The sequence below is a fragment of the Epinephelus fuscoguttatus genome, linkage group LG2 (genome assembly GCF_011397635.1).
Source record: "Epinephelus fuscoguttatus linkage group LG2, E.fuscoguttatus.final_Chr_v1".
Lineage (NCBI taxonomy): Eukaryota > Metazoa > Chordata > Actinopteri > Perciformes > Serranidae > Epinephelus > Epinephelus fuscoguttatus.
Genome location: NC_064753.1, coordinates 8,066,469 through 8,085,572, shown reverse-complemented (window position 1 = coordinate 8,085,572; position 19,104 = coordinate 8,066,469). Strand labels below are relative to the sequence as shown.

At 41.2% G+C, this 19,104-nt stretch overlaps 1 protein-coding gene across 7 annotated transcripts in view; it reads right to left on the bottom strand.

Moving 5' to 3' along the window:
* Positions 1 to 19,104, bottom strand: part of znf536 (zinc finger protein 536) — a 266,177-nt gene that overhangs the window by 121,431 nt on the left and 125,642 nt on the right. For 6 of the 7 annotated variants that reach the window (XM_049562887.1, XM_049562931.1, XM_049562896.1 and 3 more), the window contains one exon: positions 10,033 to 12,332. In XM_049562887.1, the coding sequence (XP_049418844.1) occupies positions 10,033 to 12,331 (2,299 nt within the window). In that variant the 5' untranslated portion in view covers position 12,332. Of the gene's footprint in view, positions 1 to 10,032; positions 12,333 to 15,153; positions 15,274 to 19,104 lie in introns of those variants that run through there. The other variant, XM_049562924.1, reaches the window with a different exon arrangement.

Here is a 19,104-nt window from a genome sequence, read left to right as displayed (position 1 = left end):
GAGGAACAAACACGTATTTAGTCTGTGCATTTATATGTGCATCCTGAGGTTGAGACTGGGTAAACACACTCCAATACCAGCACAAGTTGTGACTGTGATGTTAATTTATGTCTTTCTTTCTCCGTCGCTTTCTGTTTTTTAAGGCTTTTTTCCCCTCTTTACTTCTGAGTCTCTTCTCCCGCATGTTCAATCAAGTTAAGTTTCTCCAGCATTTCAAAACTGTAGTAAAGAGCTGTATTTGTGAGTCACCTTCTCTTTCTCTATTCTTGCTCAGTTTTAGCAATGACACCGGAGAAGATAGCTTGTTGATGTATTAAGAATATTAATATGCAAACAGTCTACCTGACGGAGTAAGGCAGCCTTCTGTTATGGAAAGATAAATATTATGTTTTAATTATAAAAACATAAAAAGGAATGGGGAAGACAGAAGAAGAGGGAGGGTGTGTGTGTGTGTGTGTGTGTGTGTGTGTGTGTGTGTGTGCGTGCGCGCGTGTGAGCCATGGAAGCTTGTTCCAGGAGAAAGGTAAGCTATGTTTTGGCAAAGATTTGGAGTTGAAAAGAGTGGATGGCATAATGTGATGCTGTTTACTGAGGAATGTGATGCCCTGTCATCTCTCCCTTTTTCTCACTCCACTCAGTCTCTCCCTTCTGGATTGCCCGTGTCATTTTTTCATCGCCTCTCCTTCACTCTCTCAACAGTCCATTTTTTTTCCTCCTGTCCCGGCTTCATAACCAAGCGGGGAATCCTAACGTGATCATTAAGACATAAAACGGGCTGATAAATGTTTCATAAGGACAAGGCTAGCCACTGATAGCCACCCAGGAATACTGAGGAGCAAACCGAGGCTCACAGTCCTTCCCTCGATCAAACACACTCGTCGGAATACAATTGGAATTTTAAAATATCTAAAAAGCCTGCGCTAATTCCCACCATGGGTAATATTTACAAATTGAGTCTGAAAGACGGGGTAGGAGAGAGGGGGAGAGAGCAAGAAAGGAAGAGAGAAATCAAATGAACTGTGCAAGGAATAAGAGAAAGAAGAACAGAGAAATAAATTGGCCTTTTATATTGTGCAAGCGTGTACAAAAATACTAAGTCTGCATTTATCCGAGACATGTCAATCAGCACAGCACACTGACAATTAGTGCGTTTGAATAGAACTTTTATCATTTACCAGACACCAGAGTCCTGACCTACTGTACAAAAATACAGCTCGGGGAATGATTGTGCCTGTAACACAATGACTGTCTATTTAAGTTTGGTGACACATAAAAAATACAGATATGACAGGCCAGACTCCGACAAATGAGTGGGGGGTAGAAAGCTCAGGTTTTGTAACCACCGAGTTCTCTGATTATAGAGAAAAGAAGAATAGTGCGAGGGGGGAAGTAGTAGAGGAACGGATGTCAATTACAAAGAAAAGTAATTTATGCAGAGGGGAGAAATGGAAAAAAAAACAGAGACATAATTCATTATTTTTTAATGCACATAGTTTTACACCCATATATTATGGCACACACACTCACAGAGGTCTGGCCTCATTTCAAAGTGCTGGCTGCAGCATGAGGTGGTGTAGGAGCAATGTAGCGTACAGCAAGGAGGTATATGTTGGTTTTTCTGGTTTTCATAATGAGAACTACACTGCTTAATGTGGCTGAATTTCACTGTAGGTTAGCTTTACCCACCCTGGTTCATCTGCTTATACACTAAGATTTTACTATGCAATTGTTCTAGTTTTTGTTCATGCTCAGTCTAGCACCTGATCTACTTTTTGTAAGATTGCATGTTTTGTTTTTTATCTTTTTATTTACAGACATAAGCAGGGCTGGATTAATCTACTCACATGCCCCGGGAGAAAAAAAAATTAAGTCTGGGCCCCTATTGAGCCCTATCACCCTCATTCCCTTAATATATTCTGCCCAAAATCCACAAACCAACTGGCAGAACTGAAATATCACCCTACTTCAGGTTGGATCTCTCTCAGTTAGTTTGTGTTGATTTGAGTAAACACAATTTTACTTAGGAATATGCACCATGTAGGCACAATATTGAGTAAAATATTAAAACTAAAATTAGATTTTGTCATAAGTTTCTTCTAAAAGGCAGGACTCACACTAAGCTACCATCTTAACACATTAAGATCGCCCAACCATCCCAACAGACATAACTTTTCTAGGATGTCTAAATTTATGATTACTGTCATCTGACTACAACTAAATGCACAGACGTATATGATTACACGTCTATAAACCAACTGCAGTGGAAAAGTGGACTGCAGAAGAGCCACGCCCCCTTTTCAACAAGCATGTCCGACTGTGGGGCAAGGAGGAAGCACAACACGAGTTTCAGTCTATAAATCATATAGTTAAAGTACCTACTTTGTGTTAAAACTGTGTTTAAAGTAAACATGAGATGTTGAATTACTTAAACATGTCAAAAATATTCTTTGAAGGCTTTATAGCTATTACTCAGGATTACTTCAAAAATATCCGTCCATTGGAATTTGATGAAGGATCTGAGTGTCACCAGAAAGTGAACAGGGGAAATGTTGTTCTGATTAAATTCAATCAACTTATAATACATTTTATTGAATACGTCCACAGGATATTCATCTCAGAAGGTTTTACACATACTGTTTTATCAAGATATTTCAGAAATTAAGGATATTTTGAGTTGTGAAGACTAATACAATGCAAAATATATAGCCAATGTGTTTTAAAGCATCACTTTATTCATTGATATGGGTTAACCATTCATGAAAAATAAATGATCTTGTGTTTGTTTGTTTGTTTGTTTGTTTGTTTTTTAAAAAAAAGTTCTGTTCCGACCATTTGTCGTCATTGTAACCATTAGGTGATTTCTGTGTTAAGATTTTTTGTCCATTGAAATGGACAGAAAAAAAATATATATAATTAAGTATCCTAATCACATTTTCTTTGTTAATGATTTTTGAGTGCATTTAGAGTAGAAATCTACCATTTAAATATTTTTCATATTTTCAACATTCTATAAAAAGTGACATTAAAAATCGCCAAAAATTGAGCCCCATGTGGTGACACTGGGAAGCTCAGGGCCAGACCAGGCACCTGCTTTACCCGAGTGGTAATCAAGCATCGTATGCAAGCACAGAGAGACAAAGTGGCATAGTAATTGTACACACATTTCTCTTGTAATTCATTTATGACCATGAGCTTAAAACATCAGCTAGGCTAATCACCCAATCTAGAAGACACAGATAGACTGTTACATTGCTCTTGATATTTATTCATCTATTTTCTTAGATTGTAGCTAATGCACTGGCTCACAACCCAGATACGTTTAATGAGTTGATCACACTGTGTGAATTCCTTCCAACCTGAATGAAAAATGCAGGGAGACTGTCCATGAAGTTAAAAGATGCAAAAACAATTTTGACTAGACTCCTTCTGCAACTTACTGCATTCAGAGATTTTACCAAACTAAACTAAATTAAGTCGAGATCTCTTAATTAAATCTAGCAGGCAACTGACCTGGGGCCCCAGACCTCCAGTGTACTACAAGCCCAAGAATAACTGCATCCATTTGATTGTACTAATTTGATCAATTACTAATATCTTAGAGAATTTGAACCTCTAGAGTCCAATAATTAAGGTGAGTCCTGCATTACAATGCTGTGGCTCTGCCTTGTAGAGGGCTTATGTGCCAAAATATAGTTTAAACACAATTATCATTATAGTTAATATCATTTTCTGCATTTTTCTTAAAGTTGTTTTTAATCACATTACCAAAAGCTAACTGTCATCCAAAAACTAGTGTGTGATAGTATTACACCAGCATCGGAGGACTGGTCAGTCTCTGTTATGTAAAGATATGTAAGTCTGACCTCATTTGAAAGTACATTGTGTCAGCTCTGTCTCCTAGAAACTACAATTATACAATATATTTGAAACAGCAAATATGCTTAGGGAACCATAATGCCAAGTGAACTACATTTTCTATTAATGTTGCTGATTAACGTATCTAGCAAGTCGTGGAAATCTCGTAATACACTATTAACTCATAAGCCCCTTTTACACTGCCAGATTTTCTGCGATTGCTGGGCCGTTTTGCTGGCAAGCTGTGACCATTTAGACACACAGAGCCGGAGTGGCGAGTTGATCCGAGGTGCCCAATTTCCCGCCTCGTAGGGTAGTCATATTGGCAGAACCCTTTTAGTTGAAACAGACCGAGGCGCCTTCCGCAATGGGAGGGGCTGTTGAAGACTTGTGCGAGGAGCTGTTGATGACGCTGCACGTGCGAGCCACTGGCGGTGGATAAACAGGAAACAGCTGATAGCAGGAATTAGCGAGCAGCTAGTGGTGAGAGAGAAACGCAAACCTGACAGACACTGTAAAGATGAGCAACTGGGGAGACAAGGAATTGAGCATCCTCCTTGCCCTCGCAATCGAAGAGGCCATTATGCACGACTGTGCAGCGTTGCCAGGTGTGCGATAATTATCGTATTTGTACGATAATTTGACCCCCTGTACGATGTATGATCAGTAATCCCAAAAAAGGCCAAATGTATGATAATTTGACTATTTCATGAATGTGTGGTTGTAATCAGTATGCCGGAGTTTTTTTGTGAGCCCCGTTTCCAGCCAATCGCACTTTGCTTAGCGTGAGATACAGATGACGTTTGTCTCTGAACAAAGAGCATGATTGGCTGAATGGTCAACTGTACCCGCCCCATGAGATGCTAGGACACGTCAAGAAGTCGAGCGAGAATGAGATTCAAAACAGAAGAAGAAAAGAGGAAAAACAGAAGGAAGGAAAATGGAAAAAAATAAACCAAAAAAGTAAACACAAGAGTGACTATATTTGCCTATAGTGCATCAGTAGGATTGTTATTTTGGCTGTGATGGATGTACGATAATTTCCCTCAAAATACGATAATTTTGAGTCTCTGGTACAATAATCCTACATTTCCCACCTGGCAACGCTGCGACTGTGGCTTAGGAAGTAGAGCAGGTCATCCACTGATCAAACGATTGGCAGTTTGATTCCCGACTCCTCCAGTACACAAGCCAAAGTACTCTTGGGCAACATACTGTACGCCAGATTGCTCTCAACAGCTATGTATGTGAATATTTAAGCTGAGTAGGAGGCAGCATCTAGTGTGGCAGTCTTGGCTGCCAGTGTGTGAATGGGTGAATGTGACTTGGGGTGTTAAGCACTTTACGTAGCTAGAAGGCTAGAGGACCACTATACAAGCGCAAGTCCATTTACTTAACCAAGGTGTTTTTGTTTCCTAAACCACAGACAGTTCTGGACAAGAACCCGGGTTTCTGGTGTCACAGTTCTGCACTTTTTATGTCTGCTGTCCACAATCGACCACTGGTCATCTCCCTGAGAGTCCAGCGTGGTACATAACAATGCGTTCTTTGTCAGCGGATTTCACCTTTACTTTGACGCTCTGAGTATCCTCCTGCATCCAGGACACCATGTCAACTTAAGCTTGTTACATTTTTGTGTCTTTTCAAAATACACTTATGTTTCTTACGTTTAGGCAACAAAAAACAACATCATGGTCTGATTCAACATTTACTGTACATGTGAAGCTAACAGCAGGCTCCCAGATGAAAGTCCAGGGTTTGTTGAACCCATCCACCTCCCCTCCATCCCACCATATGGAGACTTCCCAGCTCCTTATATTACATTCTTAATGGTGGCGTTTCAAACTGATGCTATTCAGTGGCATTATTAACTGATACCGCTTGGGGACGTATCATACCACCACAGAAGGTGACTTTTTGCATCAATGACAAAGTGGCGGTATTTGACGAGTTAATAAATGTAGTGTTTCATTAACTCAAATAATGTTGTCTCTGAATGTAATCCAGGCAGTAATTAGGTTATCGCCACAACATGATCAGGAATGAAATTTAGTAATAGAAAATTGTAATTTCCAGGAGACAGGGTTAAGTGTAATGAGAACATTTTTACAGAACTATCTCAAAATATTCAGAACCATGATCCAGAACACCTGATGGTATGCTATTTTTGCCCCATAATGTCCTTCTATAGTATTCAGTTATATCAGTTATCTTTAATCTATCTTAATGTCTGTAATTTTAATTATTCTGGCTTGGGTTGATCTACATATATTTTAAGTATTTTTGGACTGTCATTAACAGTAAAAGAATACAGATGAAAATCCTTAAAATGCATTCTTGTTCTAAATTTCCAGTTGACAACTCCTTATCTTACATTAGCTGATAATAGATAGGTAGATCTGGTTTGTCACCATGCATATTCATAGCAGTCTGGATCTTGTTCAACTCTACTTTATTCCTGTTAATGACACAGTAATTACACTGTAACAGTTTGTCCGCATGTGTAATTACGCCCCCATTGTACCGTCGCAATTAGATGAATATCCATGCTTTATAACCTAAGGCGTCAAGTTGGCAAATCCAATTTCAATTTGTATGGAGCATTTTGCCTGCTTGTTTGAGCCGCGGTAAAGACCAGGGATATGCAGGCTAATCCTTGCCATGTTAAAACGCTGTTCCTCTTAAAAAAATGTAGACATGGGGGATTCTCTGGAGAGAGAGAAAGAGAAAGAGAGAGCCAGAGGGAGTGTATAGAATCTTTTACAGTCAGGAGCCAAGAGGTGGGAGTGGGGTTTAGGGGTAGTGGGAAGGTTGTGGAGGTACATGTAAGGAAGACTGCTTTAGGCCTAACACGAGTGCAGCAAAGCCTATTTTTTACACATTTAGCTACATTTTCCTTATATTGTAGCTGAATGGGAAGACGCTATCGTGCAAAATGAGGATTTTCAATGGTGGGTTTATTTGCATGAAAGAGCTGTCAAAAAAGGGCTGTGTTTTCCAAAGCACCAGGTCCTTGCAGATGTAATAAGTTATATTCACATCAGGTCTACCTGTTGCCGCAACTTCCTAACATGACTACTATTCTGCACAGTGTGTTTTCTCTCAACACTGCTACTCTGAGTCCTGATCAGCGGGAAACAATAACATTGAGGTGAAGTCAGTCCAAGGATAACCAAACAAAAAAAGATCATGATGGACATAAATGTAATTACTTCTTTGTTTTCTTTAAAGAAATAAAGAATTTTATTGAAAAGGAAACATGCTCAAGGTTAGCTGCCGAGATACGTTGTAATAAGGAAGGTCTTTAAAGGACATCTCTGACAGAGGCCTTTGTTTTTCTGCTCTTTTTCCTTCCTCAATTCTCCCTTTTTCACTCGTTGCTTTTAAACAAGTGCCGTCTCAAAGACAAAAGCAGCGGAGCTGACCTTCTTTCACAGTTGAGATGTTATTTTTGATTACTATAATTCAAGTTTAACTCAAAATTGCTTGTGGGTAGGTGGCGGGGCAGAGGCTCGCACGTACACAGGCACACACTCGCAGGTGCACGCACACACACTTAGAGATGAGCCCTTTGTTTTTTTAAACTGAGATATTAAGATAAAGACAATGGTACAGTAGCCACATCCTGTTCACTACAGAAGAGTGATATGCACGCATACTGTATAAGCATATAAGCTCCCCCCCACACACACATGCAGACACATGCACACACACAACAAACATGCATGCAGAAGAGAAGCATGACACCTTTCTCCACGAGGCTCAGACACTTTTTTTTCTCACACATCAAAGCTTCTAATTTGAGAGTCCCTGAGCTCCAAATGTGAATCACATTGTGTAAGTTGTGAAGAAAGACAAGTTTCGCTACCTCTGATTAAAAAAACAGGAAACAGCAAAACCAGCATATTTAACATTTTTTATGTCAAATCTGTTTACTTCTCACATTTTTGTTTGGTATAACCACATCCCGGTCTGTTCAGATCAGTTATCATTTTATTTCATTCTTCTTTACATATCTATTTTCCACCTCTGCCATGCTCTCTAGCAGTAAATTATATCCTATTTTGGAACACACACACACACACACACACACACACTCATGGAGCTCTGCAACAACAATGTGAGGACAGCCTTTCAGATTTGACAGTGCCAGATTGACAAAAAGCTTGAATAGAGCCAATGTATCAAGCAGTGTAGCCTCTGACTGAGCACTGGGCTACGGGTGAGACACACTACCTTTACACAAACCACATGCACACAAACAGTCAGACAAAGACAGCAGGAAGGGCAGCAGTAAGGCCTTGTGGAAACCAGCAGGCTTTTTTGTTTTTCTTGTGCAAAGTTGTCAATACACTATTTTAATTTATTTTGGTATTTATATTTTCTTTAATCCTACCCCGCCTTCTCCAAAAGATGGTGCCCGGGGGGAGAGATTTAACCACTCGACTAAATCGAATGCATTTCTTTGTGCTTTGTTAGCATTTGGTGGTAAATACTATTGGTTTTATTTGTCAATTATTATTTCACTGTAATTCGCTTATTTTATTTTGTATACCGCACGCTGGATGTTAATATAGTACTTCTGAAGTTGTTGAAACGCCACAAGCTGTACTCATCAGATTCAAAGTGCTTGAGTCAAAAGAGACAGACAGAGAGACTGAGAGAGAGAGAGGGAGAGAGATGGAGACAGAGAGAGAGGGAGAGATGGAGAGAGAGACTTCCAGCATTAAAATTCAGAAGATAATTACATCCGCTACACCCCCACCCTGTTGAGAAAGTGTAATGTTTAATAGTCTCTATAAAGAAAATAGGTTTTTATCTCACTCTCATTTTCATTAATTCCTAATTGGGGTGGGGGGTTGTCTGTTATTATTTCTTAGATTAAAATAAACATAGCCTGTCCCATGTTCAAACCCATCACACTACACGGGCATGATAAGGACTTCATGCCTCTGTGAATAAATAAACAATTTCGTCTCCACTGGTGGAATTAAGTTGCTTACAGCCTTAAGCTAAGCCACTCTGATTTATATTTATATTTATTTATATTTTTTTTCTCAAAAGACTTAAAAGCACATCCTCGCTTTTGCAAATGAAGTTCACCATTTTTTTGACCTGCTTTATATGTATATCTTTAATTAGTGTCTTGTTTAGCTTAAACCGACTGATTATCGCATAGTCGTGACCTAATTACTGCGCACGCTTCTTAACGCCAGCATAGTGCCCTGAGGAGCAAGCGAAAGTTACCTTTAAAAACTTGTGTAATCATTAGCAACGAGCCTCCCTTAATCCCACTAAACATACACTTATCTAGCCCCGGCCGGCCTGTGTTTGCTGGGAAGGGAGAAAGGAGGGGTACAGTTGTCTCCAACATGTTTATTAAAGACATTTATTAATCGCTGTGGTTAAAACGAGTTCGTCCCTACGCTCGCAGTCTTTACTCTTGTTCCACAGGGATCTCTACTGCTAACCTGCAAATGTAAATGCAATGGTGAAGCAGGTCTCTTCCTGGATTGTGTTCTCTTGGGTCGTCTGTTTGGCTTAATGCAAATTGTAGCAACAACTCAGCAATGTCAGGGGACAACTGTTACTACAGTATGTCCCGCATAAGAACTTGAAAATGACCTGTACACAGTGTGTGCGATATTTACAGTACACTGTGTACACTTAAATTCAATAAAACTTTGTATACATATATGTATATATCCATATATATGTATATATATATGGATATATACATATATATATGTATGTACTGTATGCGCGTGTGTGTGTGTGTGTGTGTGTGTGTGTGTGTGTGTGTGTGTGTGTGTGTAAAGTATCCTATAAAAGCAAACCACTCTGTGAGGGTGTGTGGGTATTTGAACAAAGACGTTAAGTATCTGAGTTATGTGAGGAATGTGTGGCTCTGATTCTTTGATTGGTATTTGGACTATTTTTCATTCCCTTTTTAAAGAGATGGATTTGACACATTGACACATGCACACATCTTTAAACTACACAAAGTGATTCTTATTGGAAACTTTGTAGGTAGAACTATAGTAGGTAGGTAACGCTGAATTAAAGAACATAAATCCCAAGTATGTCACCAGGATAAGATTTTGGTCGCTTTATCCTCAGACTGACCAAAAAAATACAAGTGGTTGTCATTCACTTTCACATTTGTACTTTTCTTACCTGAAGATGGTGAGGAGGGATGTGGGCTGTCATCCTGGACACTTCCTGTCTGGGAGTGTCCTCCTCCAGCTCCGCTCTCCTCTGTCACGTTGGATGAACCAGGAGTGGTGGAGCGGCTGATTGACTGGGACTCCGGGTCGCTGGCTGATCCACGACGTTCATCCAGACCTTGTTGCTGGAGCGCTTCCTCAATGCCTCTCCTGTCTTTGCCATGAATGCGGGAGTGGACGACCATTTGATGGTAGGTTCTGAAGACCCGGCCACAGTCAGGGCACTCTGAAGGCTTCTCCTTCAGAATGGAGAGGCTAGAGAGGCTGTAGTCGATGTTTGGGCTTCCCAAGCCGGCCATGGCTCCAGGACCCTCAGCACTACTGTGGACAGACATTAAGTCACGGTGACTGTCGAAGCCTCTTCCATCCTCCTTCATGGACATCATGGCTCCGCTAGCTGCCTTGGATCCCTGCAAGGCTTCAGAGAGCTGCTTCTGCTTGGAGCTATCACTGGAAGCAATCAAGGAGTAGTCTTGTTTCTCCTTTGAGAAGGAAGCCAAGGCCCCAGCACCACCCATCTCATCTTCTTGCCCCGGGGGTATATGGTGCTGGTGTTGCTGCTGCTCCTTCGGCATGAAAGCCCTGTCCATAGCCATGCCACGAGCCATTATCTGCCAGGCTTGGTAGCTATTGAGGGAGTCCATCTCCGCCACTTTTGCAGCTGCTTGGAGACGCTCCATGCAGCTGGACTTGAGTGGTGGCACAAGGTTGAGACAACCCAGGAGTGAGCGCTTTTCATTTTCGCCCAGCCCATGGCCCATACCTCCTGCCATTGGCCCAAGCAGCTTCCCTAGCATCTCCTTTTCCTTCATGGCTATCCCTGCTTTAGCCAACATTTGGTGCTGCTCACTCAGGCCCTGTTTGTCTGGTGAAAGGAAGCCTCCCTGAAGACAGGAGATGTAGCGGGAATAAAGATTGGCATGAGCTTCCTGAGCCAGATTGCTCATGCTATTGACGGCAGCCATGTCCTGCTCACTGGGCTGGGCTGGCTTGTTCTTGATGGCCAGCTTGTTAAGATGCACCTTCATATGGTTCTTGAGGAACCACGGTTCCTTGAAGCGACGGCCACAGATTTGGCAGCAGTGTTCAAAGGAGTCCTTGTGCTTGCGCATGTGGCCCTTGAGGAACCAAGCTTGGCTGAACACCTGGCCACACACGTCACAACGGAATTCAGTGGCAGCCTGCGTGCCGCCGACACCACCAGCACCCTGGCCCTGTGTGCTCTCAGCTGTGATGTGGGCTTTCTCCACATGACTTATCAGCTCCTCTTCATGGGAGGCAGCAAACTCACACAGAGTACATTTGTAGGGCTTGTGGAGTATGCGAATGTGGCGGTCAAGCTCCTCGCGCTTCTTGAACTTCCCTTTACAGAAGGTACAGCGGAAGCCTGTAGTTGGGTTCAAGGACTGTTCATCCTGGGTGCCAGCCGGCTTGGGTGAAGAAGAAGGTTGGGAAATTGTTTCTGGAGTGGTAAGGCTGGAGGGGGCGAGGAGGCCACAGGCCGAGCCTAGCTGCTGCTGATGGGTATTAGAGCTGCTATTGAGACCCAGATGGGGTGTTGGAGCAGTCTGGAGGAGACTGCCGCTCCCTCTCATCTGCTTATCCCTAAGAATGGCCCTCTCCTCCAGCTCATGCAGCAGCCTATTCTCCTCTCTGACACGGCCACGACCTTTACCAAGATTCCCCAGCTTGTGGGTGCGGAGGTGGATCTTCAAGTTGCCCTTTTGAGCTGCTCGATGGTCACAGTAGGGGCACTTGAAGGGCTTCTCTCCTGTATGTGTGCGCATGTGCAGTGACAGGATGCTGTTAAAACGAAAGCGCTTGCCACAGAGTGGACAGGGATACTTCCTATTCTTGCGGGCATCATCTTCAATATCGTTCATCTGGGACATGATGCCCAAGTTCTGGCCGTTGAGAAACTGCTGCAAATCAACACGCCCGTTCAACCCACTTAGTGCCCCTGCGTCAATGTCTCGGTTGAGCTGATTGGCTAGCAGGGCCATCTGACTGCTGATAGGCTGACTGGCCAGGGCTGCGTGGTGGGTCTTCTCGTCCAAAGGCGTTGCTGCTTTCTCTTCGGGGATCTGTTGTGGGCGGTGTAGATCGGGAAAGGCGTGTCCTAGCTGGGCAGTGAGCTGGTGAAGCTTTTGACTGATGGGGTAGCGGCCATTTAACACTGCACTGCTCAGATGGGCATCAGCATCAGGCACTGCTGACGACACACCAAGACACAAACTAGAGTCCTCCATCCTGTAAAACCAGAAAGAAACAGGGAAATATATTAGAAATAAAAAATCTGTAGAATTAGAAATATTTGAAAACATTATAGGTTTCAGAAAAGAAGGTGGCTGCTGCTGTGCTCTTTGTATTTGCTTTTGTGATTGCAAATAGAATATTATCCAGCCACATGTTCAGGACTAATGTGTTTCTTCACTTAGGGAACCAACACCTGTGCTGTGTCACCCAGCACAGGGAAATGAAATGTATTGCCTTTGATGCATAGAGCACTGCGTGAATTGTCAGCACCAAGGGCCTGGAGAAATGCTGCGACTCCATAGAACTTTTTCAAAATGTAACACCATTTTGGATGGAATAATTACTCTGTAAACACAGTGAGCAGTGTATAATTAAGCTACTTGTGCCCATCCTATCAGAATTCCTCCAATTACACGCCTTAATGAAACGGAGCAACGGCATTGTCGGGGAGCCACCGCAATACTACAATTATGATATTAACAATAGCACTTAAAGCCAAGGGGTTACTCCAGTAAACACAACACTCTTATCTTGTTGCCACGACACTTGTCTTGGCGCAAAATTCCATTAAAGATCCGCACTACATTTGATGTGAATCACTTTGCTCTCCCTCTGCTTCTTTCTATTCCCCCAATTCTCTCTCTGTCTGTCTTCTTCTCTCTACCTAAATCTTTTATAGTTTCTAGGATGGAGAAAACAACAGTTGGCTGTGTTGAACGGGTTCCCATTGCAGCCAAAGATGCACTGGTTGATACACAGTTGAAAAAAGAATAGATAACAGATAAGTTCACCCTCAAGTCTGAGAGGAATAAGCAGTTACTTTGTTGTGTTTGATCTGCCTACTGTACGAATGCTGTAGTCCTGGGCTGCCTTAATGCTACCAAAATATATTACCATTTTCTGAACATGTTGTACTGTCAGCAGAAGGTTTTCCATTTCATATGTGTAACATCAGTGAATAAATAACAAAAAAATGAATAACATTGGTTTTAATGCAGATCCATCTGCTCTCCAGATGGAGAGGTATAAACATCTATCTGCACACTTCCTCTGGCTGCTGGCAGGGGTCAAACCCTCAGAAACAATAACCACGGTTCTGCTTTGGTCAACAAAATATTGTATAATATCTCATTAAGCTGATTAGTATGCTGCCTGGTAACAGTGGCAGCCACTGTGCTATAACGCATGATTATAATCATCAAAAAATCCTTTCATGGAGAGGCTGTGTAAAGCACTGGCATTAGGTGAGTTCACTTTTAAGAGAAAGTGGGATCATTTTAGACAGCTTATGGACCCAATCTGGCAGCAATGGGGCACACCCACGTTAAAAATATGTGCACACATGTTCAGTATACACTTTACAGGCACAGAGGGCAACTGAGGTCCTGCCAGACTCTCCCTTTCTTTTTCTCTCTCTCCACCTACAGTATGTTTCTAAAGCAGGGAGGACTCAACATTGTACTTGGCCTGCTTGTTTTCTCGTTCATTTGAATTTTTTCTCTCTTCCCTCACTCTCTCCCATCAGTAGGAGGTTAGTAGACATAAGGGGTGCCTGTTCTTTTAGCCACTGGCCCCTCCAACACACTGTTGATGGTGGATTCTTATCTTGCACAGATGAATTAGACACTGTGAGCTGCTTCCACTTGTGTTTAAAGGAATGTGACACTTGTGGGCTGCCCTTTGAATTCTCCTTATTTTTCCCCACAACTATCTTAAGCAATTCGACTGAATTCATCAAGAATATAATGGGCATGCTATGTTCTGCAGGCGGATAACAGCTAGATATGCTTCTGCCAAAGCCTACTTAAATTTACGACAGATGTTATGATCGTGCTCTCATGTGACTTGAATAATGCTGCGTTCATCTAAACATCATAAAAGCCTAATAAAAAGTTTATTCTTGGATGGAATATATATATATATATATATATATATATATATATATATATATATATGTATATACATACTCTATATGTGTACATTTATTGTGAGAATAATATTCGGAGAGAATTGCAAAGAAAGATAAAACTTTGTTAGACTGCTTTAAATGGCTTAGGGTTTTAAATTGTATTTATGTGACACCCCAGCTTCCATCACCAGGCGTGCTTATATCGGAGAAGACCTTATTTGAATGGGCCCTTTTTTACAGAGGCGGCTGCCTTTTGGAATAGAAATCTGTGATTTAAACTAGGCTGATGAGCTGTTGCTCATTTGGGGAGATAGCAGCTTGCCCTTTTCTTCAATTTGATTTCTGCCTTTATCTTTAACATATAACAAAGGCAGATAGACAATGGAATAATGTGAAATGAACTGACGAATCCAGTTTGTGTTTTTTATAAACGTATCCTGGCTGACGAGCGTATGCAAATGAGACACATTAATATGCTTGCCTTGCTCCCCAGTCATTTTATATTTTTTCCCCTGATTAAAAAGGACATTTCTTATGTGACATCCCCCCTCTGCTCATATCAACACACACACATGCAAGGAATTTGAGGGTGGTGTAGAAGTAGAAACACACACACACACACACGCAGGCAAAGACACTCAAACACAACCCTTTGACTACAGACAACAATTCAGTATGCGCATGCCCTCTAAAAGACACGAAGAGTACGTTGCAACTCACCCTGCACTATCAAATGGCTGCCCACAGAAATCACATCAGCAACTCTTTCTATTTTGACATCATGCTGACTGTTACTGTTACAAGCCTCTTGCAAAATATCCATCAAATGTACAGAAGGAAACAACGCTACACAGTATCTATGTAGCAGTGCTCTGCTTTTAGAAGATCAAGGTCTGTCATTCTTACCGGTTGTATTACGAAGACTTGGTGCCACTTTGTCCCTATTATGTCTCACTGTCTCTGCCATGGCTGTGTAGCCTGCGTTGACGCCGATATGTTCAACATATCCACTGTGTAGCGTTCTGCTGGTACAGTATCTCTCTGCCGTTATTCTAACCTGTATAACCTTATCATTTCCTGGCATGTACAGCAATGCTGCCTCATTAAAACTATTGGCTCCTCTGATACCTCTAAAACCACAAAGACTTCCTTTAGCATTTTCTCACGACGGTTCAGTTGTTGTCTTTATAGTTTGTGGTTTAATATTCAGCAAAGCAGCACGTGCACCCCGTAAACACACAGAGTCCTCCGCACATTCGTGCACACGCACAGAAAACTGATTTCACTCGGTTTCTCTAAATGCATTTTTCTCCCCTGCTCTTTTTCTCTTCAAGCCTCAGCTTAATTATAAGTGGTATCTGTAACACAATGGAAGTGTATTTCAGTCAGCATTTGAATGTGCTCGGTTCATTTCTGTCTTATCAATGGTACCATGCATCATAAATGCATAAGGGATTTGTATGTGTTGCTGTCTAATTGTAACCATATAAAGTATATGAAAGACAGCGTCAATATTAGGAACAGCTACCTATTATGAATTCATATTAAAATAAAGAATTTCAAACAAACTCCTGCATCTACTTTTTGAAGTTACTTTTAGGCCCAAGTTTTGTCATAAAACTTTGCTCTGACATTTAAGACAAGATGGGGAGAAACTAAAGGATCGAAAAGCCATTAGTTGGACTTTACTTTGTTATTTTGACATGTATCGACACAAAACCCATCGACTAATCACAATGCAATACCTCATTAAGTCCTAATGAAGTAATTCATTGCATTAAACAAATCAATCATTATTCACAATGTGCTGAATTCCATCATATTTCCACCAAATCATTAATGAGACGAGGGGTAGGGGGATGGGGGCTACAGCTCCAGTAATCTGTGTTTAAGGGACAATGTGGGTATTTACCATATGTTACATGCACTGTGAGCTGAATGCTATAAGCAGCAGGGACAATCAGATCCATTCAGTAGCTGTAAGTATGTTTTCAAAGTAAGAAAAGAGCCTTCTAGTCATTTCAAAGATCAATTAGCTCTTGGTAAAAGTTGCTTTAGTTCAAGTTTGAGGTAGAACAGACCAGATATGAGTTTCTTCCTGGCTTGTGTTTTGTTTCTATTGCAGGTGGTCTTTGCAAGGCGTCTAATTAATTCAATAAAAAAGCTGCCTTGTTTTCCTTCCTCTCTCCCGCTCTTTGACTTCACTGCATTATTACTTTCTGTAATGAGGCGAAAACACTCTGAACTGCACATGGAAGACAGTCACACAACCCCTGCCAGATTCAATCCTAACTCCATCCCATGCCTGGAGCCTCTTGATCAAAACGCATAACTCCGCACTATCAAAAAGATGTGAGGCTTCAGAGATGGATTGTTCTTTTTTAAAGGGGGGGGGGAGTAGAGTTGCAGACATGGCCAAGATCAGATCTCATCTAGATTTGACTTTAAATGTTGTTTTTCCTTACAAATATGAACAAATACACATTTCTTTTTTTTCTATTTTTGTGCCCTCCTCTCTCAAAGGGCTTGTGGATCTTTAGGGAGGTGTTTCCAGTACCCTGAAAGGGCCAGCGCTCTGACTGACTGGACAAAAACACCAATCACATTCTTAGGGACCAATTTGTACCCGACACCTTCTAAAACACAAAACTGAAAAGACAAAAGAGGGCGTATTTTCTTCACATGAATACACACATTTTATAACTTATGCATAACACTGTATGTAGGCCCTAACTCCTTGCTTTGCTTTAACACCGACAAAATATTAAGCAAGGGAACAAGGCTTTCATGAGAGCACGGACTCAATAGATCAGTGACAAATATGAATGAACAGGAGTCTCTACCCCTCCCTCTTTCTCTTGCACAATATGTCATTGAGGGCTGTTTAAGAGGTCCTGTCAACAGGTAGTTCAACTTTCAGCTCATCCCCGCTGATCAGTGGGAGCCCTCCTGACAGGGAGAAAAGAAAGACTCCGGGAGGGAGCGAGAGAGAGAGAAAGAAAAATGTTGTGGGTCTTTTTATCCGTCCATCGCTCTGACAGCCTTGCAGGGGATGCCATGGGAGGAAGATCAATGCAGGACAAGCGGATTCCCACAGTTCATTGTTCCGGGCCAGCCAAATCATCTTCCCAAGACGGCCGGGAGCTCAAAGCTTCCCTTTATGATAACCATCCCTGGTATTATTCCCACTATGATGATGGTGACCTGCAGATGTCTCTGTCTGTGTGTGTGTACGTGTGTGTGTGTGTGTGTGTGTGTGTGTGTGTGTGTGTGTGTCTGTGTCTGTGTGTCTGTGTGTCTGTGTGTCTGTGCGTGTGTGTGCACATACATCTGTGAGCACCTCTCCCCTCCTGAGTGCGTTACAATAGCGGTCGCAGCAGCGTGGACAGACCCCTGCAGCAGCGAATAAAGCACTGAGCGCGGGATTAATAGTGCCAAACATTTGTTAAGCAGCCACTGTTTAGTGAAGTTCAGTGAAAGACAAAAAATAAATAAAAATCATGGTAACTGACGTGATAATGATAGAGAACGTGCCTCATCTTGTACTCATACACTGCGTCACTCCTGCTTAAGGACTGCATGCAGCTTATTTGGTTGTTACTGCTGTTTTGTGTATTAAACAGATATTTATCAATTTGCTGAGAGTGTCCTTTTGGGAGACATTAAATATCAGCCTTTCAAAACAGATATGAAAGAAATGTTTCTTTAACTTAAGATTTAAGGGTGTCACAGTGTAAAACCTGCCATGAAGCCTGTTTTAACTTCATATATAGCTCTACACCAGTGGTACCCAAGCTTTTTACTTAAGGGACCTCTTTTCTATTATTGACTAAACTGATGATCCCTGCCTAAGTGACATGTTTCATTGATATTTCTTATTATATTGGATGCCTAATAATACAGAACAGCTGTGCAATTAACCCAAATAACAACTGCAGGAAGTTTGTGTGAAATAAGCAATTTAGATGAATGTTCAAATTTACACTTTTCATCCAATTTTCTTTGTTTGTTTTTTAACAATTATACACACTTGTTCTATTCCAAAGCAGGGCAAGGCTTTTAAGGCTCTGTGAATATAACTAATATAACTCAGGTCTTCACTGTGTCCTTATCCTGTGAGATTTAGTGAGAAGTTTATATGTTGAATCATAATCTAAACTTTAAAACAATAATTCTATTTAGTTCTCTTTACAGAAATGAATGAAATGCTGAGATATAGGACTACTGTACATAATTACATATCTCTTAAAAGGTTTTCTAACACCTCTTAAAATCAAGAAGGCCTCGTGACCCCACATGAAGCGTTTGCGACCCCTAGGGGGGTCGGGAACCTCAGGTTGGGAACCAGTGGTCTACGCTGTAGGCTGTACAGAGCATGCTTGTTTACACTTTGACAAAAATATAGTTCTTCACAAAACATAAAATAATAATCTTAAGGTATAGTTTACATTATAAAAAATATTAGTGTAAAAAACAGCAACAATGGAACTGACAAATAAAATCTAAACATGTAATTTACAACAAATCATCTTTACTATAATTAATGCCTCCAGACAATGAAGATGGCCACAAAATGCCTTTGAAATTTCTGAAAAATGCTACTTAGCGTACCTTGGATTTTTTTTTCTATCTTTTTTTGTGGTATTTAAGAATTTGAATATATTCATCCTACATTCCAGGTCGCTATTGTTGCATTAATTTCCCTACATAATGCAAATCCACTTGCAAATATTTGCTTTAACAATAAGGCATTGTTGACAATGGAGCCAGGACAGATATGACATAGTTTTGAGTTTCAAGTCTCTGCATATTGATTTCTACTGTGTCGTAAAATGAATATAAACCAAGTGTTACAGT